A 27,734-nucleotide genomic window follows, 5' to 3' on the forward strand; every position below is an offset into this window, starting at 1 on the left:
GGCAGTTCTTAAAGGGACACGACCCTTGGGAGGGCAGGGGCCACCAGGGGGCTGGGTGGAGGCGGGGGCGGGAACCAGCGAGGGGTGGGGACAGCCAGCTCCTGCCTCCCCCACCACTCGTCACTCACTGAGACTACCGCACGCGCTACCACCCACAGGGGCCTGTCCTCGGCGAAGACGGAGAGCTACGGAAACGTGTCACAGACACTGGGGTGACAGGAGGGGCGGGTGGGCGTCAGGGAGAATCCCTCAGGTCGGCGAGTCGTCCAGGCCTGCAACGCGACGGGGACGGCAGTGGGGTGAGGGCCACCTGCCCCAGAGACAACACGCACCGGGCACTCTCCGAGACCGGGCACCTCGATCGGCAAGCCTGGCACGTGGACGGTCCCTCCATCCGTGGCCCAGCCCCTCCTGCCCCACAGAGAAGGTGCTGCCGCAGGCATCGCACTGTTCCAATGGACCACGAGGCGGACGTGACCTCCTGCCAACACTAACGGGGCCCGTCCCTGTGATGGAAAGGAGCCCGCAGCCACGGTAACGAGCGTGCAAGAGGCCGCGGTACAGAGGGACCCAAGCCGACTCCACGTGCGGCCACGGGGTCATTTCCTTCCTCCCGACAGGCCCCAAGCCACCACCGAAGAGCCGTCGCTTCTCCAGGCTACAAATCCAGCACTGGCCTCTATGCCTCGTTCATCCTGACCCGGCTGGCTCACTGACGGGTCCCCCGACCCACCGGCACCGGGCACGTCTCAGCACCGGATGACATGGCCGGCAGAGCTCCCATCCTGTGAGCCCAGCCCAGCCCCTGCCCTGCCCTGCAGGCTTCGAGCCCCAGGCTTGAGGGCAGGCAAGGTCCACCTGCCTCCTGGGATGCTCGGCCCGGGATGCCCCCCGCAGCTCCCCGCTGTCCTTCCTTTGTGGACAGACACTTGTCCCAGGTCACGCTCCCCCTCTGCTGGGGGCGGCGTGGCTGCAGAGATGAGGCTCCCTGTTGAAACTGCAGGGTGGCAGCAGGCCAGGGCCCAACAGTGCAGCACTCAGGTGGGCCTCGGCCACTCCTGCCGACCGCCCTTCCCGGCCAGGCCACCCCTGCCCACCTGCCTGCCCTGTGGGGCGTGAGCACACCCAGCCACGGCCCTGCCACCCACCCAGCACCGTGCGAGCCCCCTTTCCTAAGAGCTTCACGGTGGCACACTAGACTGCGTGGCAAGGGGTCGGCACCCCTAGAGCTCCTGGTCAGGAAGGGTCCCAGCCGCTGACACTCCATCCACCTCCACGGCCACGCACACCCACACTTCAACACGCGCGCCACGCACGGGAGCACAGGAAAGCACAATCCACCGAAAGATTAGTTTTCAACTGACCCAATTTTGTCTTTAAAATGTCTTGAAGTGATGAAGAAAGAGACAATTGATCTTTACATTGACATTTCCTGACATTTGCTGCTTCGAATGAACCCAAGATGAAACACAAACCGTTGGAGGTTAACCCGTGAAGGGCCACTGCTCTGACCCAGTGGAGGGGACAACGCCAGGGAACTAATTAGCTGCCTCGGGGGACTGAGTGCACCGTGGATCAAAACAGCAACGGACTTGCCCAGGAGGTGCTGGAGCTCCAAACGCGGGCGAGCAGGATGGCGCTGGAGGCGAGGCCGTGACCCCACGCTTGAGGCCTCAGTGACGGGGCATCAGGTGGCCCCCCCAAGGGGTCCCCACGGACAGAGGGCAGGAAGATCTTCCGGAAGGTCCCACCAACTCTGCCGTCTGGTTTCAGAGCAAAGGGAAGGAACGGAGTGGGGACGGGCAAAGGTGCGCAGAGGCAGCCCCTCCATCCTGTCGGAGGCCCCAAGACCTCACGGTTGTGGACACCCCACACCCACGGGGCAGAGGACACTCGCCGGGGGTGACAGCCCCCGCAGGTGTGAGCACAGGCTGTCTCCGCTCCACCCGCTCCACTCCACACATAACTCCAAAACTGCGGCTGATTTTCAAAGGCCCGGAAGTCCAACCTGACAAAGGCTCTAGCTGACGAGCATTTACGTGGAGGCCTCTGGCAAAGCAAACAAATTCCACTGGGCTGCGGCCAGAGGCGGAGCACACTGGGCGTCAGCGTCCAAGCTGGAGGCCAGGTAATGGGCGAGGACAGGTGAGTGGTGAGGTCGCTTGGCCCTGTGTCTGCATGCTGAGCCCGGCTCCGTCTCCTCAAAGCTCAGGCTTTGGACCTTGTTGTCTTTCTTTCTGTTTTTGTAAATCAGAGATGCCACAGAGATTCTTTTAATGGCTTTACTAGTAGGCTCTTTACCAAAGATCCCAGAAGTCTGTGGTGAGGTGCATTAGGGCAGCGTGCTGAGTGTAGGGCCAGGCTGGGGGATGGGGAGGCCAGCTGGGAGGGGGCTTGAAGGTCATGTACTGGAATCCAGCCCAGTTTGCACACAGATCCCGCATGGTTATTTAGAAATGACCTCTTCTAACCCCTTCTCTGATGACAAGGAACCGATGACTTGGCAGAAAGAAGCCTGGCCCAATGAGTACAACACAGGCTTTGAGGATGACCGATGGGCTAGACCAGGCGGGGCCAGAACCCTCCGTCACGGCCACCTGGCCAAAGGGAGGGGACAGCTGGGGCGCTGTGCACAGCTTCCGAGCCACCACGGGCAGGCGGGGGCACACTGGTGGGCACTGGGAGTCCTCACGTGAGACAGACACATGTCTCGCCCCTGGGGACCACATGGTGTGCATGCCTGTGTCTGCATGTGCACATGCGTGTGAGCTGAGGGACAGAATCTGCGGGGATCCCAGTGCAGTGGGACACCTGCTGAGACGTCCAGAGGACAGGGAGGGACCTCGGAGCCCAGCGTCACTGAGCAGGGCCCCCAGCCAGGCACCTCACAAAGGGGTCTCACCTGCCTAAGGCGGGAATGAACCCAGGTGAGAAAATCATGCTGACCACTCACTAAGAGGACGTGGAAAACACAACAGACACTCAAACAGGAAAATTAAAATGTCCGTAATTCTACTAACCTAAACTAAATGATGCAAACACTGTGACCTGCTTCTGTTAAGTCTTTTTTTAAATTTTTATTTATTTATTTATTTTATTATTTATTTGGCTGTGTTGGGTCTTAGTGGAAGCATGTGGGATCTAGTTCCCTGACCAGGGACTGAACCTGGGCCCCTGCATTGGGAGCGTGGAGTCTTAGCCACTGGACCACCAGGGAAGTCCCTGTTAAGTCTTTTTATTGTGCATATAAGACAAGCAAATTTGGGATCATTTCTACATGTATATACACATGCAAATATATGTATGCATTTTATATATATGCACACATGTAGGTGTGTTCCCTATATGTGTATAGATTTGTAATGTTGAGCACATGTACACATATTTTATATACACGTACATATGATTATGTTTACATGTGTAGATCATGTGTGCATCTTATGTGTGTGTACATGTGTTTATACACGTGTGTGTATATATATATATATATATATATATATATATATATATATATATATATATATATATATATAGACATGTGTGTTTACGGTAAGTGGGCTTCTCACTGTTGTGGCCTCTCCCGCTGCGAAGCACAGGCTCCGGACATGCAGGCTCAGCGGCCATGGCTCACGGGCCCAGCCGCCCCGCGGCATGTGGGATCCTCCCGGACCGGGGCACGAACCCACGTCCCCTGCATCGGCAGGCGGACTCTCAACCACAGCACCACCAGGGAAGCCCAACATGTGTGTTTTATACATACATAAGAGGGTGTGCGTTTTACATGTATGGACATATATAGATGTGTGTGTGTGTATGTACGTGTGTAGATGTGGGTGATTTCGGGTCACACTTTTCCCCCCACATAGAAATATCCTGAGAGCACTTTCTAACATCAGTGACTATTATTTGAAGATGTGATTTTTGGTAGTTAGAAAATATTTCAACCAGCAACGTACGATAATCCAGGGCACTCTTCTGCCAACGTTGGATATTTAGGCTGTTGACGATTTGTTTTCCCATAAGCAAGCGGAATTACCAGATCAAAGGTAAGGCTCTTGGGCTTCCCTGGTGGCGCAGTGGTTGAGAATCTGCCTGCCAATGCAGGGGACACGGGTTCGAGTCCTGGTCTGGGAAGATCCCACATGCCGCGGAGCAACTAGGCCCGTGAGTCACAACTACTGAGCCTGCGTGTCTGGAGCCTGTGCTCTGCAACGAGAGGCCGCGACAGTGAGAGGCCCGCGCACCGCGATGAAGAGTGGCCCCCACTCGCAGCAACTAGAGAAAGCCCTCGCACAGAAACGAAGACCCAACACAGCCAAAAATAAAATAAATAAATTAAACTTTAAAAAGGGTAAGGTTCCTGACGTAGATTATTAACAGCTCTCCAGAAAGGTTGTATCTTACACCCCTTGTAGCAATGAAGGAACAGGCTTGCTTTATGCCAACTTCACCGATTTTAAGAAAGTGCATTTTAAAGAGCATCGCTAAGTTGACAGGTAGCATCTGTTTCAACTTTCAGTTCTTCACATATGATCGGAGGACATCTCAGGTTTCCTGAAGAGCTTGTCTCACCGTTCGGATCATCTCCACACACTGTCTTTCCCACGTAGACATTTTCTTCTTAGTTATTTTGTTTATGATCTTTCAGACATACAGACATTTACAATTTCAAGGCTTAGCTTAAAACGTGTCACCTGAGAGAGAGCTGGCACTTTCTTAGCTTAGGTACCTGGGACCATTTGCAATAATTTGGGGTGCTTCGGTCCCCAAAGTCATATACGTTCTAGCCCCAACTGAGTGGGAGGGCGAGGCTGTGGTTGGGAATTCTCCAGGGAGACTTTCCTTCATTCCTGTCCTGTTCAGAGCCAAGTCTTAGAGAAGCAAGAATCCACACACCCAGCTCTGTCTGTCAGGCTTGCTCGCTTGGGTTCAGGGGTCCTGACTCACGCAGAGGGTTTCTCACTCAACATCCACCTGCTCAGGCTCCAGGTTTTCTTTGGTGCCCTGTGCCAGGCCGTCTGCACTTGGGGGCTGCCCACTCCCCCAAGAGGAGCCAGCAGCTGCCCTCAGGGCCAGCACCAGTTCCATGCTGGCTACTCCTTGAAGAGTCCACAAATTTAGAAAGTCCACTTTTCATGTCCATGGTGTGTGTGTGTGTGTGCCTGTGTGTGTGTGCATGTACCACGTGGGGGAGGACAAGGGGGTCCTCACTGAGCACTCAGTCACCATCCTGCAGAAACAGAAGGATACTGCAGATTTTATGGGACAGTCCCTGGTCTTTCCCCAGGTATTCGAGGTTGTCGATTTGAGATATTCTTTAGCATGTCAAGATGAATGTTCTCTTATTTCTACATTATTAAGAGTAGGGTTGGTTCTTCCTTTCTATTAAACTCAGGAGAAGCTACTGAATCTCTTAAGACCCCCCGTGCCTTGATGCTGCTGGTTTACTGCTAGGATGTTACAACAACAGTGAGCAGGGAGAAGTGAACACAGCTGCCCTGACCTTGGGGGGCCTGGCTGCAGGGCTGCCCCTGGCTGGCACCTGGAGCTTGGCTCCTGCAAGCTGGAGCTGTGTCTCCGGGGCCAGCCTGCCAAGACTGCCTGCACCAGCCACACGACGCACGGTGAGCACTGGCTGTCCTTCCGGGATCTGGAATTTTGGTGGGCAGAGGGTGCCTCCACCACCTGCCCCAGTAAAAACCTTGGGCCTGGGCTTCCATCAGCTCCTGGAGGGAGGCGGGCTCTGCGGGGCTCCGGTGGGGAGGGCGTGAGGAGACGCTCATCAACTTCCTAAGCCATTCATTTACTTTATCGTTGGTTCCTTCACCGCCTTTTATCATAAGCTGACTTTATTTTTCCATCTCTAACTTCTTCAGTTAAAGAGTTACTAGGCTTTTTAAAAAAATGTTTTTAAATAATAAAAGGCCATGAATTTGTTTACTAGCCCAGCACAGGCCACACCCCACACATTTTTTTTTCCCCTTTGCCGGTCACTAATTATTAGGGCGTTTTGAATAGTTTGTGATGGGCCTGATTGAGGTTCACTGATAGAAGAAGGGGACCAAGAACTGCAAGTGTGAACTTTACAGACAGTAAAGCGGCGTCTATAAGGTCCCATATGTTTCTAAATTTATTCTATAATTACAGGATCACTTTCATCTTGACCCACGTATTCTGAAGAGGGCTCTCTCATTTCCAAATGCTCGATTACCCAGGTTTAACTTTATTATCTAGTTTTAAAGGATTATGCTCAGCAAATGCAGTCCGTATTATTCCGGTTTTTCAGACTTTGACAGTTTTTATGGTCTAGGTCAGATGATTAATTTTGTAAATGCTCCACAAACTCTTAAAAACAGATGCATCTCTGTACAGTTCAGATCCTACCCGAGCTTTTAAGCCGTCAGACCCGCAGCAGCCTCGTTTTGGATCCTCATCAAATATTCGGAGCCTCCTCCTGCGGCTGCTCCATTCGGTGTCTTTCTGTTTGTAAAGTTTTAGACTCAGGTTTAACCCGCAGACAGAGGGAGACTTTGACAAAGTGAGGCGTGGACCACCGCGCCCAACACCCCAGAGCCTCTGCCAAACAATGTCTAACAGCAGAGGCACCTCTGAGCCGCGGGCCGCACTGCGGACTGTGGCCGCTTCCCCCTCCAAGTCAATGGGAAGACCGCCAACCTTGCTGTCCCCGAGTCTGAGTGGGCTGCCCACCCATCCCTCTGGGTTCCAGGTGTCTCACACCCTGTGGGCGTGTCCACCTCCCACCCCAGGTCCCGCCCCCGCCCCTTTGGGCTCCTCCTCCAGCCTTACGGCCCCGCCTCCTACTGCACCGGGTCCATTCCCACTCCTGGCTCCCCTGCCCTGTTAAGGAAGCTGCCTGGCTCCCTCGTGCCCTCTAAGGCTCCTCTCCTGATCACCACCCACACCCCGACCCCGCACGCTCAGCCCCAGCTTCACTGACTTCCTTCCCTTGCAGAGCAGGCCAGTACCTGATCCGCTCCAGATCCGGGTCCTTGGTTCTAGCTCCCCAACCTGCTGCTGCACCTGATTTATTACTCCCATCCCTGACCCCTGGCCTCACAATACACAACGCCCTGCTGTCCCCGCCCAGTCCACCCCCAGCCAGCCCAGCCTCTCGTGCATGGAAACGGAGTCTCGTGACAGACAGCTCAGGGCCCGGCACAGAGGGAGGGCCTGAGGGGACATCAGAGGGGCCAGGGACATCAGAGCAGACAGACGCCTCCCCCTGGGCGCTGCCCCTGCCTGTCCCCACCTGGTCCCCACCGAGCGGCAACCTGCGATCACAGGAGACAAGGGGAAGGGCCTGCGCGAGAGGAGGCCCCAGCGCCAGGGGTGCGGGGCACGGCGGCCACCACTCACACACGGAGCCCCCTCCGTGGACCGGCTGGGGTTTCCAGGCGGGGGCCCTACACCCAGCCTCACCCCGGGCTCACAGCCTCCCGGGTCCGGCGGCCACCACGCACGCACGGGAAGCCATTTCTCCCCATGAGGCTCGTCGTTCATCTACAAATATGCAGCATCCGATTACCTTCTCAGAAATATTTACAGACCTCTGAGCTCCCAGGTCCCCACAGAGAAGGTCCCCGATTTCACTGGGAGTCCCACGCTCTGGTCACCATGATTAATGGCTTTGTCTACTCGGACAAACAAAGCACTGCATGCAGCTGCCTCTTTTGTGTCTAAGGGACTTGGCCTCCTCTAAATCCAGAAGCACGATGACACTTCCTACGTGGGGAGAAACTTCGAGGTCACAAAGCACCTCTGCAGCCACGCTGCCAGGTCACCCCCCCCCAATAGGCAGTGGGGTAGGAATGATCCCCCCTGGGTGCTACCCTCCCCACCGAGCAGCAGGGCCAGGGCGAACCAGGCTCTGCGGGCTGTGAATGAGGACCAGGGGGACTGCACGGGGGCTGTCGGACCCCCGATGTCCTGGGACACCAGGACAAACTAAGCAGCTCAGACTTTGGGGGGACAAACTAGAATGAGTTTCTAGGGTTGCACATTACCCACTGTTTTATAAGCTGCCCTTATGAATCAGCCTAAGACCCCGGTAAGGCCAGCACCCCCAGCGCTCCTGCATCCCCGCCGGAGAGGAGGAGCGATCAGGGGTCCGTGGCAGCGCTGGCTCAGGACCCGAGCCCAGCCCTTCAAAGGCATCTTCAGCCACGTGCACCCCAGAGGGGAGGGACCAGGTCAGCGTGCCAGCCGCACCACCAGGGGACACAGGACTGGGCACAGGGCGGCTCCTTCCCCCACAGGCCCTACAGAATCTGGCTAGAAAACGGCAGCCAGGGAGAATCAGGCCGCGGGCGCTGAGGCTGGGACCTCTGTGGCTGGCAGGGTGGGGACAGGGGACTGGGGGAAGAGGCCGGCTTCAGACACCAGGGTGCGGTGACTGCGGGCTGCATTCAGGCAGAGCTGGGGACCCGTCACCTGCAGGAAGGACGGCACAAGGTCTGCCCGGGAGACAGCGAATCCTCGGGGAAAAGTACAAGGTCCCTGGGGCCCCAGACCTCAGGGCAGGAGTGACCGTCCACTCCGGGAGGTGCCACCCTCCAACCAGATGACCCAGCAACCCTCCCGGAGGTCCAGAGAACTGGACGCAACCAGACGCCTGGGCTGGGCAGGTCTCAGAAGCCGAAGCACACGAGAAGAGGCAGGACCCCAACTTCACCGAGCGTCTGGGAACTGGATGCAGGGAGCTAAGCCCATGCTCCCCCGCCCGCCAAAAGCACCCACACCACTGGGCGTGCTGAACACGAGGAGGACTCTGTCTTTCTCCTGAAGACGCCCCTCAGGAAATGACTGTTCCCACGGAGATGACACAGCGCTGTGCCATTTCCCAAGGGGCAAATCACGATTCTGCAGAGAGTGAGGGCCTTTAAAGCCTCTTCCACGGATGCTCCACTGTTGGACTCTCAAGCTGTCTTCCGTGCACACGGAATCATGTTCCTACAATGCCACAGTTGCACACGCAATTGTCCTGTGCCCACCAGGGCTCCAAAGGTGCTTTATTTAATTTGTTGTCTCTTCTTGTTTACTTTCCCATCCAGTTCAATTCCCCACAACGCAGTGGGTTCACAACACGCCCTGCATCCAAGCCCATGACATCCAGGCCTGAGTCCATCCTGAGTTTGGGGGAGAATCAACCTCATGGCTCCTCCAAGGCCTAGCGCACCGGCTGCTGCACTGCGCTTGTCCCCTGGCCTCGGTGAGCCTTGAGTTAAGAGAGCAGGGCCCTGAAGAGGCCAGCAAAGTGTTCTTAGCAGCCGCCTAGGAGCACCCTCCAGTTACAACAGGGCAGCGTCTCTGGCCAGACAGCAACACGAGAGCAGGCAATGGGCATGGGGCTCGTCTTCACGTCTTCCAAGGCCACCAGGGACGCAGTCACGTCAGGCGGGGCGGCCACACTGCAGAGCCCTGGGCAGCCCTCCACAGGCTCCTGCGCGTGGGGCGGGAAGACAGGAAGGCCGAGCGGGGCGGCCCAGCACCACCCACCCGTGGGCACCTCCTCCCACCCAGCTCAGGGACCCTCGCACCCAGGGCTGCTCCCAGTGGCCCTGGACCCTGGCAGCACCATCCCTGTTCCCGGAGCAGCAGGAAGAAACGCAGGGCAGGACCCTTTGCATGAGATCACAACCAGCTTCAGGTTCCTGTCCCCAGCTGGGATGCACGCCGGCGGGCAAGGGCCATTTCTCGGGCACGTGAGGCTCAGGGGCCGCCCAGCGCTGGGGCTCACGAGCGGTTCCTGGGACCATGAGCCTTGGGCTCAGTGCACTCCCTACACCCTTTCCGAACCACTGCCCCCCACCAGGTGCGGGCCCTGCGAGGGCAGTGATGTCTGGCTGGGGCCTCCCAGAACCGTTTCCCCCACCAGAGAAGCCCCAGCGTAACTGAGGCAGCGACACCTGAGCCACCGTCAGCCTGGGGGACTCGGGCACCTGCATCACCTGTCGTCCAGGTGAGAGCTGGCCAGGCGCAGGTGTGGACGCTGGCCCTGGTCACCAGGGAGGCGGGGCCCTTCTCCCTTCCAACCCACGGCCCGGCGGCCACCCGCAGTCACCCCCCCTCACTCGGTGACGCAGGCCGGCGCCGGGCTCTCTCGGCACCGCCACGTGCCCGACGCAGAGTGACCCGGGGGGCCGCAGGCCTCCCATGAGCCCAAGGGGGCAGGGCAGGAGGCTGCCTTCTCCCCAGTTCACAGACAGCAACCGGAGGTGGGAAGTGGCAGGGTGGGGGCGAAGGCCGCCCTGGAGCCAGGCTCCTCCAGCGCGGCTCCCGCGGGCACGGCCGGGCCTGTGCTGACAGCAAGGGCAGGAGCCGGGATGAGAAAAAGGACCAGGTCTCCCCACCTAGCACCTCGGGGCGGGGCAGGCTGGGCGCTGGGCTCTGCTGGCCCGGGCAGAGGCCCTCCCCGTCCACCGTCTCCTGGTGGCCAAGATGGAAAGTGCCTGGGTGCTGCGGCAGGGCTGGGTGGCTCCCCACGGCCCTCGGCGGGTGGAGCAGGGTCCTCAGAGCGTCTGACAAGCACGGGAGCTGAGGGACCACGGGCCAAGCGAGCTGCCCAGTGTCACCACACTGTGGCCTGGGACAACAGGGCCTCCTTCCCTGTCCGCTCACCTGAAAGATGAGGGGCTCGAGGAGGTGAAGCAGCCAGAGTGAGCCCCAGCCAGTGAGGGGCAGAGCCTGGTCCCTGGTCCCTGGTCCCCTCCTCTGGTGTCTCCTCACTGCACCCCAGGCGGCCCGCCCTCCCAGGGGTCAACACCGCCCACAGTACCACCGCACAAGGCACACCTGGGGGCGGGGACAGGGCGGGGGCTTGGCCCACCTGGAGCCCCTGGGTCGGGCACAGAGCCTCTGATGGATGGGGGCGGGTGTAGCTCTCCCACGGAACCGCTGAGGAAACGTGGCTCAGAGAGGCTAAGCAACCACCCCTGGGTCACACAGCTACCAAGTGCCGGGCAGCCAGGCCATGTGATCACGCGGCCAGCCCCTTCCCTAACGCCCCACTCTCCACGGCTGTCACGAGACTCCCAGGAGCTCCCGGGGCCATTCTGATGAGGACACTCACCGGCCAGCTCAGGGGGTATCTCCTGGAGTCCACGACAGCACGTTTAATAAGGCCAGTGTCGGCAGAGCCCAGGACCCATGTGATCTGTGCCCTTGGCCGTGGAGTCTCAGGCAGCAGGTCAGCAGTGACCACAGGCAGCCTGTCTCCAAGCTCCTCCACAAATAACCCTGTGAACTAAATCTAATACACCTCTCTCCCAGCAGGAAACCACACTTGGGTTCTTCTGAAAAGGCATTTACTTACTTGAAAATCTCTTTCTCCCAGTATTTCTTTCCTCCATCTCACGAGAAAAGCAGCACACACGTACAAGTGGAAATGCGCGAAGCCCTCGGGTTCCGACTGCAAGAGAGAACAGCCAAGAAGGTCAGCGTGCAGCCCAGACAGGCCGGCGGGAACACGGAGCGGGGCCGGCTTGCTCGCTTTTTCACTCAAGGCCTTCGTTTCTAATTCTCATCTCATTAAAATAAGGACAATTTTCTCTCTAATCGGGCAGCGGGACACAGTGGACGTGCCCGGCAACCAGGTGCTCGTTTGCTTTCTTGCACGGATGATGGGCAGCAATGATAAAAGGCCAGTCCGAGGGGCCCCCATTCTACGCACCCCACGAGAAGGGACCCGTTTTCTCCACAGAGGCCGATCACTCCGCCCTGAATGAAAGGCGAGAGCAGAGCAGGCGTCCGGCCTGGGCACTGCCCAGAAACGACGCTGACCGGAAGCGTGGGGCAGCGAGGATGCTGCGTTCCCCCCGAGTGGCCACCTGCACCCTTCCTCACTGCTCCCTGCGCTGCCAGGACAGACCTGGCAGTGGGCAGGGTGGGGAGAGGCAGACCCAGGGAGACGGGATAGGAGACCATGGAAATCATAAAATCCCAACTTGTTAGTGAGTTGGGACAAGGGGTTCAGCACAGCTATGAAAAGAGGTCAGATGCTAGATGGTTTGACGGCTGAGCCAGCAAAATACTCAGATGAATGCGGGACCTATGGGGTAGGAGAGAAAGAGGAACCAAGGATAACACCAACATCCCTGGCCTGAACAAGCGCAAAAAGGGAGCTGCCATTTCCTAAGAGGAGGAAAGGTTCGTGGGAAAGGGTGCGGGAGAAAGTGTGTTGATGGGAAGGTTGTGAGTCTGTCCTGTGGACACGCACCTGCTAGGCACCCGAGCGGAGCCGTCAGGCAGGCAGTGGGACAGATGAGTCCAGGGTGTGTTACCGAGTCCAAGCTGGCTCTGCTCGCCGCACGACGGGCCAATAAATCAGAGACGAGGTGCTGAGGCGGGGAATAGGACTTTATTTGGAAAGCCTGCAGACCGAGGAGACGGCGGACTAGTGTCTTAGTAAAACCATCTTATCGGGGTTTGGATGCCAGTTTCTTGTATAGCACAGAGAGGAGGAGGAGATGAGAAGTAAAGTGAAAAGGCCATAAGTTTTGCAAATATCGCCTGGAATAATGGCCAGCCTTGGGGAGGGGATGTGTTGATTTCTTCTTTCTTGTAGCCAGCCATCCACAGGTGGAACAGGGTCCGGATGTTTCCCTGAACAAAGGCACTTTGGTTTAACATTCAGGGGGCAGGGTTCCCGGAGGCAGGCCATTATGTAGAGACAGTATCCTTTTAGTGAACAAAAGCAGCGGAAAGCAAAGGTTAAAGTAAAAGAAACAGATGCAACATGGAGTCAGAATTGGCTCTTCCCTGTTACAAGTGCAAGAGGATGGCCCCACGGTCCAGGCCACAAGTTTACACTGAGGGCCTAACGGACCAAGCAGGGAGCTGGGAGGAGTGTGAGGTGCTGCCAGAGGGTCAGGTAACACGAGCCTGGGGGGGGTGACTGACCACTGGGTTTAGCCACATGGAGGTCACTGGTAGGTCTCACTGCCTGGAGTGTTAGAGGGTGCTGAGGAGAAAAGCCAGAGACGGGAGTGTGCTTCTGCATCCCACTGCCCTGTGCTGGCTGAACTTGCATTGGCACATTGAGCAGAACTGCCGCAGTGTGGCGGAGTCCTTGCCTTCTGCTTCTTGACTTAACAGCGACCTGACCGCTGCTTTGCACCTTTCGTGCCGGAGAAGGAAGCTGTTTTGCACTAGAACTTTGTGTAGATAACGTGTAGCCGGTTAGGACAGTGCCCTCCTATTCCTAATTTACTAGAGTTCTTATGGATGGTTACAGAATTTCATCAGATGCTTTTCCTGAATCAACTGAGACAATATGATTGTTTTCCTTTAATCTGTGTATGTGGTGAATTACATTAGTATCAGAGTTTCTTTAATGTTGAACCAACCTTGCATCCCCGGTAAACTCAATTTGGTCACAGTACGTTATATTTTTTAATCACAGCTGGGCCCTGTTTGCTGATCTTTCATTTAGGATTTCTGCTCTCACACTTACAGAAAACTGGCCTCTCATGTTCCCTTCTAGAACCATCCCTGTCTACTTTAATCATGAAGGTTGTGTTTGTCTCTTTCCTCCTCCTCTTCTCACAGTCTATGAGACTGGGATACCTGTCCTTCGAAAGTTGGCTAGAAATGGGCTGGGCATGATGTCTTCTTTGTAGAAAGGTCTGTATTCCTGATTCAATTTCCATATGATTATAAAACACTTCAGACTTCTTAAAATTTTTGAAAATTTTTTTTTGTAGGAATTTGCCACCTAAGTTTTCAAGGTTGCTCATAATATTCTATTTTTCTTTGAACCTCTGCTGCATTTGCAGCATCTAGACATTTCTTCTAAAATCATTATCCTTGAAATGCAACCTTTAGAAGATCCTCTAATGAGAGGTCTTTTGGCAGTAAACCCTTTCAGTTGTCGTCTAAAAATGTCTTTACTTCATTCTCATTCTTGAAAGATAGAACTGTTGGTTATTACTTTTAAAGATGTTAAAAATGACATCTTTTGGACTCCACTGTTTAATGCTATCAATCTATTTGTCATTCCCTTGTAGGAAATCACACTTTTCTTTCTGGCTGCTTTTGAGATACCCTCTTTGTCTTGGATGTTTTGCCTTTTCTTTATAATACTTATTCTGCTAGAGATATCCTGAGAATGGGTTGCTTTCATCAGTTTTGGAAAACTGTCATCCATTATCTCCTATCAAATATCCACCTGCCCCCTGCCATTCTCTGCATTTTCTCAGAACCCAGGTTAGGCAGGTGTGAGGTCTTTTCACTCTGCTCTCCATTTCACTTAACCTCTCTTTTTACATGTTCCATCTCTTTGTTTGTCTGGGAGAATTACTTTCTTCAAATCTTTCCTCTAATTTACTAGTCATCTCTTCAACTGTATTACAATTCCTGTTTAACTCACCCATTAAATTCGAAACTTGCTTCTTTTCTCAGACCTGCTTTGTAAATTATGAGTTTCCCTTTCCTCCTTCTTTTTCATTCACTATGTTCCTTTTTATCACTTTAAACATGTTAAACTTATTTTCTAGCACATCTCAGATAACTTTAAAGTCTGTAGTCTTTGTAGGTCTCTTTCTTGCAGCTGTTTTCTCTGCTGAGTCTTGCTCTTAGTGGCCTGCTTCCTTGTACTTTAGTGATTTTCCCCCTCTTGGAGCTTATGTTTGATGAAATAAAATTATTTTTAAGGCAGGACAAGAAATGTTTTAACATAAACTTCTCTCTGCCAGTCTGGGCCACTACCCTTCTTTAGTGTGCACTGTGCACCTACACTACACATGAACCAGACCTCCCAAAGGACACAGGCATGCCTGCTCTGTCACAGAGAGCAATTTTCTCCTGGCACCAGCAAGGTAACTCCTTAGGAGATAACATTTCTTAATCCTGTAAGGGGTCAGGATGACCTACTACTCGCCTGGTACGTGCAGATCTGGACTATGTAATCTGTCAATACGTCATTTGATGGAGTATTACTCCTTCTCTCGAAAATGTATATAACTGTGCTTTAGCTTCTAACAGGAGGAATAGTCCTCAGAGCTTTCTGAAAGACTGTCTCCCAGGTTATTATCCTCAGGTTGGCTCAAATAAAATTCTCCATTTCTTTCTTAGATTGACTATTAATTTTTCATCCACATGTTCCTTGGAACTTTTATCTGTTGGAATTGTTTGAGGCATGTATCAAAAATGGTTTTCTTTGGGGAAAAAATACTTTGTGCTTGCTTCTGCCAGAGTCTAAAGGCACTATTATCCCACGACTACTTTCAACTAAATTTTCAGTTTGAAATTTTGTCAGACAAGTAATATGAATTGGGACTCCAAACTCATGTGAATGCAGGACTGTGGTTAGATATTCCGAAGGGAGGTGTTTTCCTTCCTTTTTCCTTAACTTCCATGTCCAAGGCCAAGAAAGGCGAACAGCAGCACCTGTTCAGTCCCTGGACAGGCTCCAGGTTTGTCTCCTGCCTGAGGCTCATTACAACCAGGCAGAAGGCCTTGAAATTAACTGGCAGGTGCCCCTGGGTGAAGGCCTGCTTTGATGTTGTTGCTCCCTTATCTCTCTCGATTTACATTTTCTCGAGATTTCTCCTATACGATAGTCTCTCTTCCCTTGCAGTTATGTTTTTGAAAAATACACCAGCAGCTTTCACTGTATCCTGTGATGGAGGGGCCTCTTAATTTGCTTAACAACCTTTATTTAACCAGGGAGTGCAGAGGTCAGCCTCAGGCCAGCCCTGGGACCCATCCTCACTCGTAATTCAAGAGGTTGGGCTGTGAATCCTGCATCCCCATAAGGTACCCCCGGCTGGCGAGCGGAGTGCAGTATAAGCCACGCGTTCACAGGAACACAGCATTCAGGGAAAATGGAGTTTTACAGTTTCGCTTAAGTGGATTATTTGTCTTCGATGACTTGGTAAATTATATTAAAATAGCAATTTAATAAATAAAAATTTCATATCCTAATGGAAACTGGGCTTCTGCTTTAATGAAGCTTAACCTGGACAATAAACATCACCATCGGCTGCCCGGATGAGACAAGCCTAGGAGGCAGACTCTCTGCAGCGGACGCCCACACATCGCAGGGCCCACCACCCGTGCCCACTCAGGACGGGGGTCTCCGTCGTCTTTGGGATCTGCCACATGCAATCGGGACCTTCCCAACTGGTGCAAAATCAGCCACGTGGACCAGCCGTTTCCAAACAAGCCCAGGGAGGAGCCGGCGAGCACACAGAGAGCTCTCCAAGGGAAGAGGATGAGCCTTCGGGAAGCCCCCTGGGCAGGGGCCACTGCTGGATGACCACGGCGCCGACCCCCTGGGAAGCACAGTGCTGTGGCCATTTCAGAGCAGGCTCTAGGGAGGTGCCTGACCCTCCAGTCCAGGCCTTCCAGCCGCCACCGCACAGGGCCCAGGCTGCAAATCCTTATCTCCCATCTCCCCAGGCTCCAGACGACTTGGGAGGGAAAGGAGGCCAGAGAGCTGGAAAGACCACTCAGCGGTACACCAGGACGACAAGCAGGCCTTCTGCCTCCGTGGCGGCCCATCACCTCTGAAGAACAAGCCTGTTAGCATAGTCTCCTCCTAAAATGCTCACCCTCGAGACTCTGAGGCTGGGAATTCTGGGGGTCAAAGAGAAACACCGGTCCTATAACGAACGCCATTTTTAAAAAACCATAAATCTCTCTAGCTGAGGAAAAGACAACTCACATAAGACCCCAGATGCACTTGAAAATGACCATTTAAAAGCCCCAATCCCATTCCAGTCGGATCAGACATCTGAAATCTCAGGTCTTAAGATTTTTATTGCCTCCAATCAACTGTGTCTAGCAAACCAGACAGCAAACCCAAACCCCGCTCCAAAGAGAAGGCAGCAGGATGATGGATGCCCGCGTCACTGCAGGGGACCCCCGGCACTCAGAGCCCCTCCCAGGGCAGACAGAGGAGAGGAAAGGACACCCTGACAGGCCAGGACTGCAGGCAGGTAGGCAGCCTTTGGGTGTGTGGGGCCCATCCCTGTAGGATTTTCCCTGGGGGAGAGGTGGAAGCACCCAAGAATGCATCACACCAAATAAATGCAAGACATCTGTGGGAGAGATGCTCAAGTTCTCTGAAAGATATCAAAGAAAACCTAATAAACAGGAAGATACACCAGGTTAATGGACAAAAATTTCAAACCTGAAAAGATGTCAACTGCCTTCCATTATAATTTATAAATCAATGTATTTCTAACAAAAATTCCAACCATGTTTTTTTTGTGGAACATGAAGCATATTCTAAAGTTGATGTTGAAGGGCAAAGGGCCAAGAATAGCAAGACAACCCCACAGATGGACAGATAAGGGGAAGATTTACATCCACTCTCAAGACATTTTGTGAGGCTGATGAAGACCATGTGATCAGGGCCTAGGACAGGTGGGCCAAGGGAGCAGAGACCCCAGGCACAGGCCTGTGGTAATGTGGGTATTTGTCTTTGGCAGACAGGGTAGGCAGACCAGCTGGGGAAGGATGGATTATTTGATAAATGATACTGAAATAACTGGCTATCCACATGGAGAAAGTAAAATTAGGTCCCTACCTCATGCCATACATAAGCCCCAATTCAAGGTGGATTACAAAGCAACCTGCAAAGGCAAAACCTTAAGAGCACAGGCATCAATTTTTTAAAAAATCAGTAAATTTGACAACACAAAAATTTAAAACTTATGTTTGACAAAGGCACTATAATTAAGGTAAATGTATAAGGCACAGACTAGCAATGGATATCTGCAGTGCATATATGACTGACAAAGGACTGTATCCAGTATCCAGTATATATATATATATGTGTGTGTGTATATATATACACATATATATACACACACACACACACACACATTTTTTTGTTGTTGGTTTTTGTTTTTTTGGTTTTTTTGCGGTACGCGGGCCTCTCACTGTTGTGGCCTCTCCCATTGCGGAGCACAGGCTCCGGACGTGCAGGCTCAGTGGCCATGGCTCACAGGCCTAGCCACTCCGCGGCATGTGGGATCTTCCTGGACCGGGGCACGAACCCGTATCCCCTGCATTGGCAGGCGGATTCTCAACCACTGTGCCACCAGGGAAGCCCGCACACACATATTTTTTAATCCTCCTAAGAATCAATAAGAAAAAGACAAACTACCTAATTAAAAAAATGGGCCAAGGATGTGAACAGACCTCGAGTGGTCAGTAAAAATAGGAAAAGCTGCTCATACTCACTGGTAATCAGGGATGTGCAGAGCAAGACAGGTAAAAGAAAGATGTCAGTTCTTGTTTTTCAAATGGGCAAAGCCTAGAAATTGTGAGGACTGCAGAGTATAGGAGAGGATGTGGGCTGAAAGGAATTCTGCACATGCTGGGCGGAGGGGTGGGGGGATGCAACTGCTGTGAAGAGCCTGGTAATATCGAGATGTTTGCATCCTGTAACCCAGAAAAGTCCTGTCCTAAACACAGCATCTCTTACATCAGGGTATAAGGAGACACAAATAAGAACGTTAGGATTGAGCACTGTTTGTAACTGCAAAAAACTTAGAAACAACTCAAATGTCTTTCAACAGGAGATTGGATAAATTATAACATATTCATAGAGTGTGAAACTATAAAGAGTGAAAATAAATGAAATACAGCTACATCCATCAACATGAATAAGCATTAAAATATAAAGTTGAATACAAGAAGCAGGTCACAAAAGAATATTTAAGTGTGATGCCGTTTATAGAAAGTTTCAGAATATCATCAAGATCATAAATATTGTTTATAGATATATATGTATGTGGTGAAAATGAAAAAAAAGCATGTTTAGAAATTATAAAAACCAATTTCAATGTAGTGGCCACCTCTGGAGAATAAGGAAGGAAGCTTCAATGACAAATGTGAAATTTAATTTTTAAATAAGTAAAATGATCTGAAACAAAAATGAAAAACGAACTGTCAGATTTGACAGAGCTGTGTAGTAAGTACACAGGCATTCACTGGATTATTAGCTACACTTTCTGTATACTTAAGACTTTTTAAAATTTAGGTAACTAATAAGAACCTACTGTACAGCACAGGGAACTCTACTCAGTACTCTGAAATGACCTATATGGGAAAAGAATCTAAAAAAGAGTGGATATATGTGTATGTGTAACTGATTCACTTTGCTGTACAGCAGAAACTAACAACATTTTAAATCAACTATACTCCAATTAAGTTTTTTTTTAAAAGGCTTTTTATAATTAAAATAAAAGAAACAGACTGGGGACTAAATTGCAATGGTCTTTTCTGGGGTCACTGGGTGAGGGACCACTAATTCCTGTGGCTCCAGCCCAGTCTGGCGCATCTGTCTGGCCCCAGCCACCTCGCTGTCACTCAGACTGTGGCCTCGGGTGGCTTCTGACCTCCATGACCTTGGGCAACCCCTGCTCATGTCTCCTCCCAGGGCCACAGGCACAGGGGGCGGGGGGCAGCCCCTAACTGCCCTCCGTCTTCCCTTTGACCTTCCTCTGAGACTCTTTCCTCTGCCCTTAAACCAGCGGGGCTGTTGGCATGTTTACACTCTTACAGAGAAGGCTTGATTTTTGAGAGAAGCTCAGAGGATGAGAACTTAATGCAGAAGAGCTGTCCCCGGGGCAACCGGTCTCTCCCCTCTCCTCCAGCTGCTGGCCAGAGGCGGAAGATAAACCCGGGCACTCCTAACATGACTTTTCTTCAAACTGCATGTCAGGTTCCACAGCGGATCTAGTTTTGCTTATAAAATGACAAAATGAAAGTTTGAAGTGACTACACGATTAACTAAATGCAAATGACTTACATATGGCGTACACTTTTCAAAAAGTAGGCAATCAGGCAAAGAAACAGCTTTCCTTCTATCTTTTATAATAGAGAAATTGTGATAAAAGGAACAATTTTTCACCTTTAATCACATCATTAAACTTTGCTTATAATTTTTGGCACTGAAATAAAATCGAATGGCCTTCTGGCACAGGAGATTTTCCTATGTACATGTATTTATGTAGATGGATTTCTGAGGCCATTCAAACGACAGGAATTGTTTCCCATTTTTTGTGCGGATCCGAGTGCACCAACTTCAGCTGTGCAAGCAAAATCTTTGCTATGATTTCCTTTGAAATATTCATCACCAGGCCAGTGCATTACACAATTATCTACCAGGAATGCAGAGCACGGCCATCTTAAAATTCACACCAACGCCCTCATGTTTGGGGCCTGGGCTGGTAATGGAACTGTAAATCACATTTCATTATGCAGCCAAATCCTGAGGCATAAATGAGCTGGTGCTCATCCAGCCGGCCTCAGAGTGACTGATCTATTATCTCTTCCCAGATAATTCAGGCATGTGTCTGTCCAAGTCTGAGAACACTCCAAATGGCTAAATGACAAAGGTCACGGCCAGTCCAATTCATTCCGGGAGTCACTGGTTGGATGCTCATCCAACAGGGAAGGCTGGTCTGGGAAAGGGAGGTGACCCACCTGCTGTCGCTGTGATGTGTCAGCAATTCCCAACTGAAATGAACATTTTAAAGCTGGAAAAAGCATAAGATAACAAAGAATGCTGAAATATTTTTTTACATTCTTAATAAATGTTTATTCCTTTGTTGATGATGTATCAGGGTTCTCTGGAAAAACAGCACCAAAAGGATGTATGTGTGTTGGGACAACAGGACACACACATTTATATATATATACATATATATGTGTATATATACATACACACACACACACACACATGCACATACATATGTATAAAGAGACTGACTAAAGAAGCTTGGAGAGTCCAAAATCTGCTGGGGAAGCCCAGCAGGCTGCAGGCCCAGGGAAGAGCTGATGCTGCAGTTGAACTGCAAAGGCCTTCTGGAGGCAGAATTGCTTCTTGCTCAGGGGAAGTGGGCCTTTGTTTCATTCAGGCCTTCAGCTGATTAGACGAGGTCCACCCATGTGATGGAGGGCAATCTGCTTTATTCAGAGTCCACCAATTTAAATGTTAATCTCATCCAGCAACACCTTCACAGAAACATCCAGAATAATATTTGACCAAATAGCTGGGTATCGTGGCCCAGCCTGGGTGACACACAAAATTAACCATCACCCAGATCATGATCCATCTTCAATTTTGAAAGGCATTCTCCAGTGCTGTGTTGCTAGGTCCTTTTAACTGATGAACAGTTGATTGGTTGAGATATTCAGTTAATCAACAACAGAAACAACAAGCTCCCACGGCTCACAGAGCCATAAGGGAGAAGTTGATCCTTAAATGCAGACAAGGCACACCAGTGAAAACCAGTTAAGGGCCAAACAAACAATGGCTTTGATTTAAATATGTTGGCACAGGCCTCAGGACAGACACATATTCCCCCAGCACGTGCACTTGGAGCAGACTGTGTGCCACTCGGCCCCCCCCGGAGCACGGGCCGCTCGTCACTTCCAAGAGACATCAGGCAAGGGGGGGCTCGCACCACAAGTTCACATCACAAGTGTTGCGTTGCCTGCACATGCCTGGCTCCTTTATGGATGAAATCAAAGGCATCCTTTGAATGCTGCTCTGTCAAAACGGCATGAATTATGCAAGTTCTGGGGAACTGCAGGGGCCAGAGCCAGCACCACACTGTCACTAACCTCAGCTGTCCTTCTTACAGCCCCTCCCATTTCCCAAATTTAAACATTGCATCCCTGATGGCCTGGCATCTTTGTGAGACATGAATCACGGTCTGGGCTATGGGCACCACCTTACAGGCGTTTTTGCTACCCTGTGCAACCTGATAATCCCTACTGTTGTTTAAAGTTTGTCAAGGATGTTCCTGGCAAATTAACAGGAAGAAGATCCTGCTGTGGGTCCTGATTATTTTTTCTTTGAAGTAAGAAATGACATCACACCGGTTAATAACTCAAAGCTTCGATTGTCTCTGCAGACCAGCCTGAGCCGAGAGAGCAGAAAGGTCAGAGCAAGTGAGTGAGCTGCAGCTCCCGGTGAACAAGCCAACTGTCCGTCCACAGCCCTGCGAGGACGGGGCGGCACTTCCCTTCGCTGGACAGGCAGGCCTGCACACGTGCCCGTCCACAGGCTGGTACCGGGAGAGCTCAAGTGGCACACCCTGCCTGTGTGGCGAGCGTGTGCTCGGGAGCTGGGTCCCCCCCCTTACCGCCGTCTCCACTGCAGCTCCAGCCCTGGCCTCCTCCCCGACTCTCTCCTGAGGCTCCTCCCAGTTCTCAAGGCCTCAAAGGCCCCTGCCTCTGACTGCACCTTCCCGGCCGCCTCCCCTGCGGCCTCTCTTGGCTGACTCGGAGGGCTGTGCAGCCTCCCCCCTGTGCTCAGTGCCATGTCCCCACAATACACCAGGACACGCGTGTGCAGCCCGCTCCTGTACCCCTGACCTCTGCGCAGACACCGGCCCACGGGGACCCCTCTGCCCTCCTGGAGAGGGCAGCTGACCTGGTCCCAGCTCCCATGCTGCCTCGGCTGCCAAGTGCTCGTCTAGGAGCGCAGAGCGCGTGTCTACTTTCGCGGAGAGCTCCAGGAAGGCCAGGGTGACGTGTCTAGGTGCACAGCACAAAGCCCTGCGCCCGGACAGGGTCAGAGAATGAGGCCGACACCCCGCTGCGTATCTCATGGTGAGAACAAGTGTGAAACTTGTTAAAGACAGACAGACAGCTTAGCTCCAAACGAACCTCAGGCTTCTCGATGGAAAGGGAGGGCTGAGCCAGACACCTTCTCAGGCCTCGGACGTCGGGACAGGCTCCAGGGTTTGCACTGCGAGGGCAGGACCCTGAGGGGGCAAGGGCCACGAGTCCACTCCCAGGAGGGTCGTTTCTGGATGCCTACCTCTGTCCACTCACCCACACGGCCATCAGCCTCACGAGCAGTTCTCTGTAAAGTCTCATTCTGGTAGTAAACGAACGAGGAGGATTCTGAGAGCAGAGGAACTCGCGGCCTGTAGGCCCCTGCAGGCCCCGTGTCTACCTGGACAGGGGAAAGATCACTCATTTGCTACAACAAAGCAACAAAGAACATTGACTTGAGCCAAAATGTTAGCTTTTCCATCTCCTTGACTGGCATCCCCCAAAGTTACTCAGCCAGGGGAGTACGCGGGAGGCAGACGGTGGTGGTGGAGGTTCACGGGGGCCACGCACACCCTCCACCAGATGATACTGTCTGAAACGAGAGGGCGCAAGCTTGGCTGGTCCCCAGACACCCCTGGCTGATGTGGAGCTCCCTGCAGGCAGGGGCTGGGCCTCACATCGCCTGTGCCCTTCATGCCAGCTCAGTGCTTGGCATCAGATGTGCCTTGGGGCCCGTTGGGTGGATGAGACTCAGATGCACCAACACATGTCCACTCTCAGCATGAAGCAGAAGCAGAATCTCAATCTCTTGGTCACAAGCCTGGACCCTTCATTCTTAACCAGCTCCCAAGAGGCCGTCACACAAAGTGAAATCTGAGAACCACTTGGGTTGTGAGCTTCTGGGGATGAGGACCTGCCTTCCCTTTGCCTGGGCCTCCCCCAGCAGCTAGCGCAGTGTTTCCACACACAGCCGGTATTTGGAAAATGATCAAAATACCGAGTGAATGAATGAAGGCCACAATCAAGTCCCAAGTTACGGACTAAGCTTGTTGCTTCCCAATGACTGAACATCCTCAGGCCACCAACCCTGAGTCAAGATTTAAATCAGCCCCCTTGTAAATAAGGTTGTGACTGGGACAGTTATTGCTCTGAAACTAATTAGAACAAAAAGAATCCACATTCACCTAATAGCCATTCTCTAGGGAATGCCCAGATTTAGCAGAAAACATTGACAACAGAGAAAAGAATTTCCTGTGAGCTAAAACAAGGAAAATTACACAGACACCACGGCAAACTAAGAAATAAGAAAGAGTCTGACACAATGCGACTGTCCCCGTGTTGTGTCCAGTGGTCCTGCCGCCATGACAACAGGACTACTCTACAGCCTTTCAGGCCTTGTTCCTTTCAAACTCCCTCCCCCAGGCCAGGCCTGCAGAGTGATTTCTAAAAACATTTTATAATAAGAGTTTTCAAAAACTCCCCAAACTAGAAAGCACAGAATAAAGGAGCCCATGTACCCATTCTTCAGGGTCCACAACAATCACGTGGCCAAACCTGTTTCACCTCTTACCCGATCCCCACGCTGCCCACAGGCTGTGGGGATATTCTAAGAAATCCCCGCCATCACAAGTCATCCATGAAAAGCAGGTCACCTGTTCTGTGGGTGTTTCCCACTCGGGCTCTGGCTGGCGAGTGGTGCCTATGTCCCCTTCCCCAGCATGTCCTGTGAGCTTGGACTTAGACCCTGAAGCTGGGGCAGAGTCGGATGCAATTCTGTTTTGCAGGAATTGACAGAGCAGCGCACCTTGCATGCTTCCCACCAGGAGGCTCGTGGCTTCTGCGTCTCTCCTTCACGACACTATGATTGATTAGCAGGTCCAGGTTTTGCCAGACGGATCCATGCGTTAGAAAGTTCCCTGCCAGCCACCTCTGAAGATTTTCAAAGCCATTGGTGAGAGTCCTTAAGCTGTTAAATCATTAGGGTGACAATGTGATTCTTTCCTTCCCTCTGCATTTATATGTTTTTTTTTCTGTAAGGAATAACTTCTCCTCAAAAACTATTTGATTACCAGAAAAGCACAATACTTGCTTGAATCGTTCCTTTTGTTTATCAGGTGATGCCCTAGCAACCTTCAAAGGCGAGCTGGTGAGGGTTTAATTTAGAAATCATGATGAATTCATAGACTTTAACATATTTGGTTTACTTTAATCCACTGACTTCATAATTCTTCCTGATGTTCAATTTTCCCATTTCTGACCCCTTTAAATTGGGCTTCTGACGTGACCCCAGAAGTCTCTGAGAGGCCCCTTGCTTTCTTTATGATGAGATGCTCCAGAATCATCTTGAACATTTCCTGCCCTAGACCTGGGACTGCACCTTTTCTTAAGGAGCCCTGGTTCCTTTTCACAGGAAATGGTATGGAGACTCCACAGGGTGCTCATTTACACTGGGTTGATCACTGGACCCAATAATTTTCAGTGGAGGAAGCTAGAAGATGTGATTTTATTTCTTTTAAAGAGAAGAATACATCACAGGTTCATACTGAGTCTTAAATCATATTTAAGATTATAGCGTTTTTCCTTCTTTGATTTTATGCTTGATTCTCTTTTAGGTTAAAAATCTTAGTTCCTATAACATTATCATAATTACTTATTTGCTTTACCCTAATGTATGTATTTATGTGTAATGTGTGTATATAAACAATAGTTTCAAGACAGCACTAATGTTATTACTAAAAATATGATTACTGAGTAGAGTTTTTAAAATTTTTTGCAATTCTTTTTGTGCTTGAAATATATGCTACTAGGACTGTACATGCAAATCGCTCAGAAGTCTATTCAAAGTAATTTTGCTCTGTGTGATTAGGCCACCAACTCAATATAGAGTTAGGTTCTTTTTTGTTTGTTTTTGGGTTTTTTTGTGGTACACGGGCCTCTCACTGCTGTGGCCTCTCCCGTTGCGGAGCACAGGCTCCGGATGCGCAGGCTCAGCGGCCATGGCTCATGGGCCTAGCTGCTCCGCGGCACGTGGGATCTTCCCGGACTGGGGCACGAACCCGTGTCCCCTGCATTGGCAGGTGGACTCTCAACCACTGCACCACCAGGGAAGCCCTTAGGTTCATTTTTTACCTTTTAATTTTGTGCTTGCTTTTTAAGGCCCACTTGCTTAGGTTTAGTTTAGTTTTATACTTATGAAAAGCAACACATGATTCCACAGTAAGAAACTCAAACAAGGTGCATTTGGAGAAGTCAGGCTGCATCCCTGTCTCTCCACACCACCCATCCTCCCCACCAAGACCGCACCTTTTCCACTAGGTTCTGGGTTACCCTTTCACTGACTTTTGTTTGTAATATAAGTAAACATGTGCGCACTCAGGAAAAGGTGTGTGTGTGTCTGTCCGTCCGTGTGTGTGTGTGTCTGCTCATACACTCCCAACCAACCAACCAACCAACAAGTAAGTGAGGGCACCCACGCATGCTGTCTGTGCCTTGCCCCTCCCAGTAAACAGCATAGCCAAGACGCCCCCAGCCATGCACAGAAAGCCCCCTCATACCTCCTCACCCCTATGGGGTGCACCAACCCCTGGGAGTGTCAGTTTAGTCAACCAGCCCTGTAGTGACAGACATCTGTGGGGCTCCAGGCCTTTCACCGTTACAAACAGTTCTACAACGGATAGGTCCCGTGGATACAGCATTTTCTATTTTCTCCAGCTTAACTTTCGGATGGTTCCTGGGCCAACAGGGAAGAGCCTGTGTAGTTGGCAAGAGAACAACAAATAGCCCTTGTATGCATCCTTCCTGGGCCCTGCTTTTGACCTGCTGCAGCCCTGTCCTCACCTCCCTGCTGGCTGCCCGCCTTTCTTACCAGCTTACGGGTCAGTCACTACCGGCTGACGGCTCATCTGCGGTGGGCACTGGATAACATTACCCCTCGTACAAATATTACTGCATATATACTAGCGGTACAGAGGGACAAGGGCCTACATTGTTGTTTTCTCATTGAACCTTTTGCCGATAACTGTAGATCCACATTCAGTTGCAAGAAATAATACAAAGAGACCCCATGTTCCCTCTACACAGTTAGGGGCTACCCTTCTAATTTGCAGGAACAGGAACACTGATCAACCCCCTGGCCTGGACCCCGTGCTGCTCACACAGCTGATGGCACGGGGCTCAATGGACACATCACAGTCATCAGATATTTCACACGGGCTACTGAGTCAAGGCATGTAGTGGGCACTGGTGGGCTGAAAATTTTTTTTTTTTTTTTTTTGCGGTATGCGGGCCTCTCACTGTTGTGGCCTCCCCCGTTGCGGAGCACAGGCTCCGGACGCGCAGGCTCCGGACGCGCAGGCTCAGCGGCCATGGCTCACGGGCCCAGCCGCTCCGCGGCATATGGGATCCTCCCAGACCGGGGCACGAACCCGTATCCCCTGCATCGGCAGGCGGACTCTCAACCACTTGCGCCACCAGGGAGGCCCGGGGCTGAAAATTTTTAACCCGGAATACGATTTTAACTTCACTGTTTAAATGAAGATTCCTTTGCCTTGCACATTCACCAGCGCACATGTATGTGGATGCAGGATGCACGTGTGTCCATGTGCATGGATGCAGATGTTGGTGCGACCTTTTCTAAACAGAGTCCAGCTATTCTCCCATCTCTGGGTTCCTGGTGAATAAATATTAATTTGACCATGAAAATTATACTGTTCAGATCCTTGGCCATTATTTTTTTTCTGTTTGATAATTCATACACTGATAAGAAAGAACTAAAATTCTCCATTACAACTGTAATCTTTCTATCAGATTCTGGCTTTATGTTTTCTTATCTCCATGACTTAGGACATATATATTTAATGTTGTTTTGCTACAATAAAATGGCTGTCTTTAATTAACTCAATACAATTTCCTTTAGTCTTTTTAATCTTAATATTATCATTCCTATTTTGCTTCTGCTCAAGTTTGAACAGGAGAGCTTTGGCCAGCATTTTATTTCTAATCCTTTTATGTCCCAAAAGGAGGAATAAATGCTAAGAAGGAAAATTCAAACAAAATCTGACAAATATACTTTAAGATTACATGAATGAAATATTCATTGAATCTGTGGGTATTTAAAATAATATTTTTGGTGCTCAATTTTACTTTTTGGAAAAAATTCATGGCCAGCCAAATACTTTGATATTTTACTA

General features: G+C 51.3%; 1 protein-coding gene across 1 annotated transcript in view; it reads right to left on the bottom strand.

Moving 5' to 3' along the window:
* Positions 1–27,734, bottom strand: part of TBC1D22A (TBC1 domain family member 22A) — a 326,227-nt gene that overhangs the window by 23,313 nt on the left and 275,180 nt on the right. Inside the window, exon 12 of the mRNA XM_060113299.1 lies at positions 11,333–11,428. Coding sequence (XP_059969282.1) covers positions 11,333–11,428 — 96 coding nt within the window. The remainder of the gene's footprint in view (positions 1–11,332; positions 11,429–27,734) is intronic.

This window comes from Mesoplodon densirostris, chromosome 11 (assembly GCF_025265405.1).
Source record: "Mesoplodon densirostris isolate mMesDen1 chromosome 11, mMesDen1 primary haplotype, whole genome shotgun sequence".
NCBI classification, from domain to species: domain Eukaryota; kingdom Metazoa; phylum Chordata; class Mammalia; order Artiodactyla; family Ziphiidae; genus Mesoplodon; species Mesoplodon densirostris.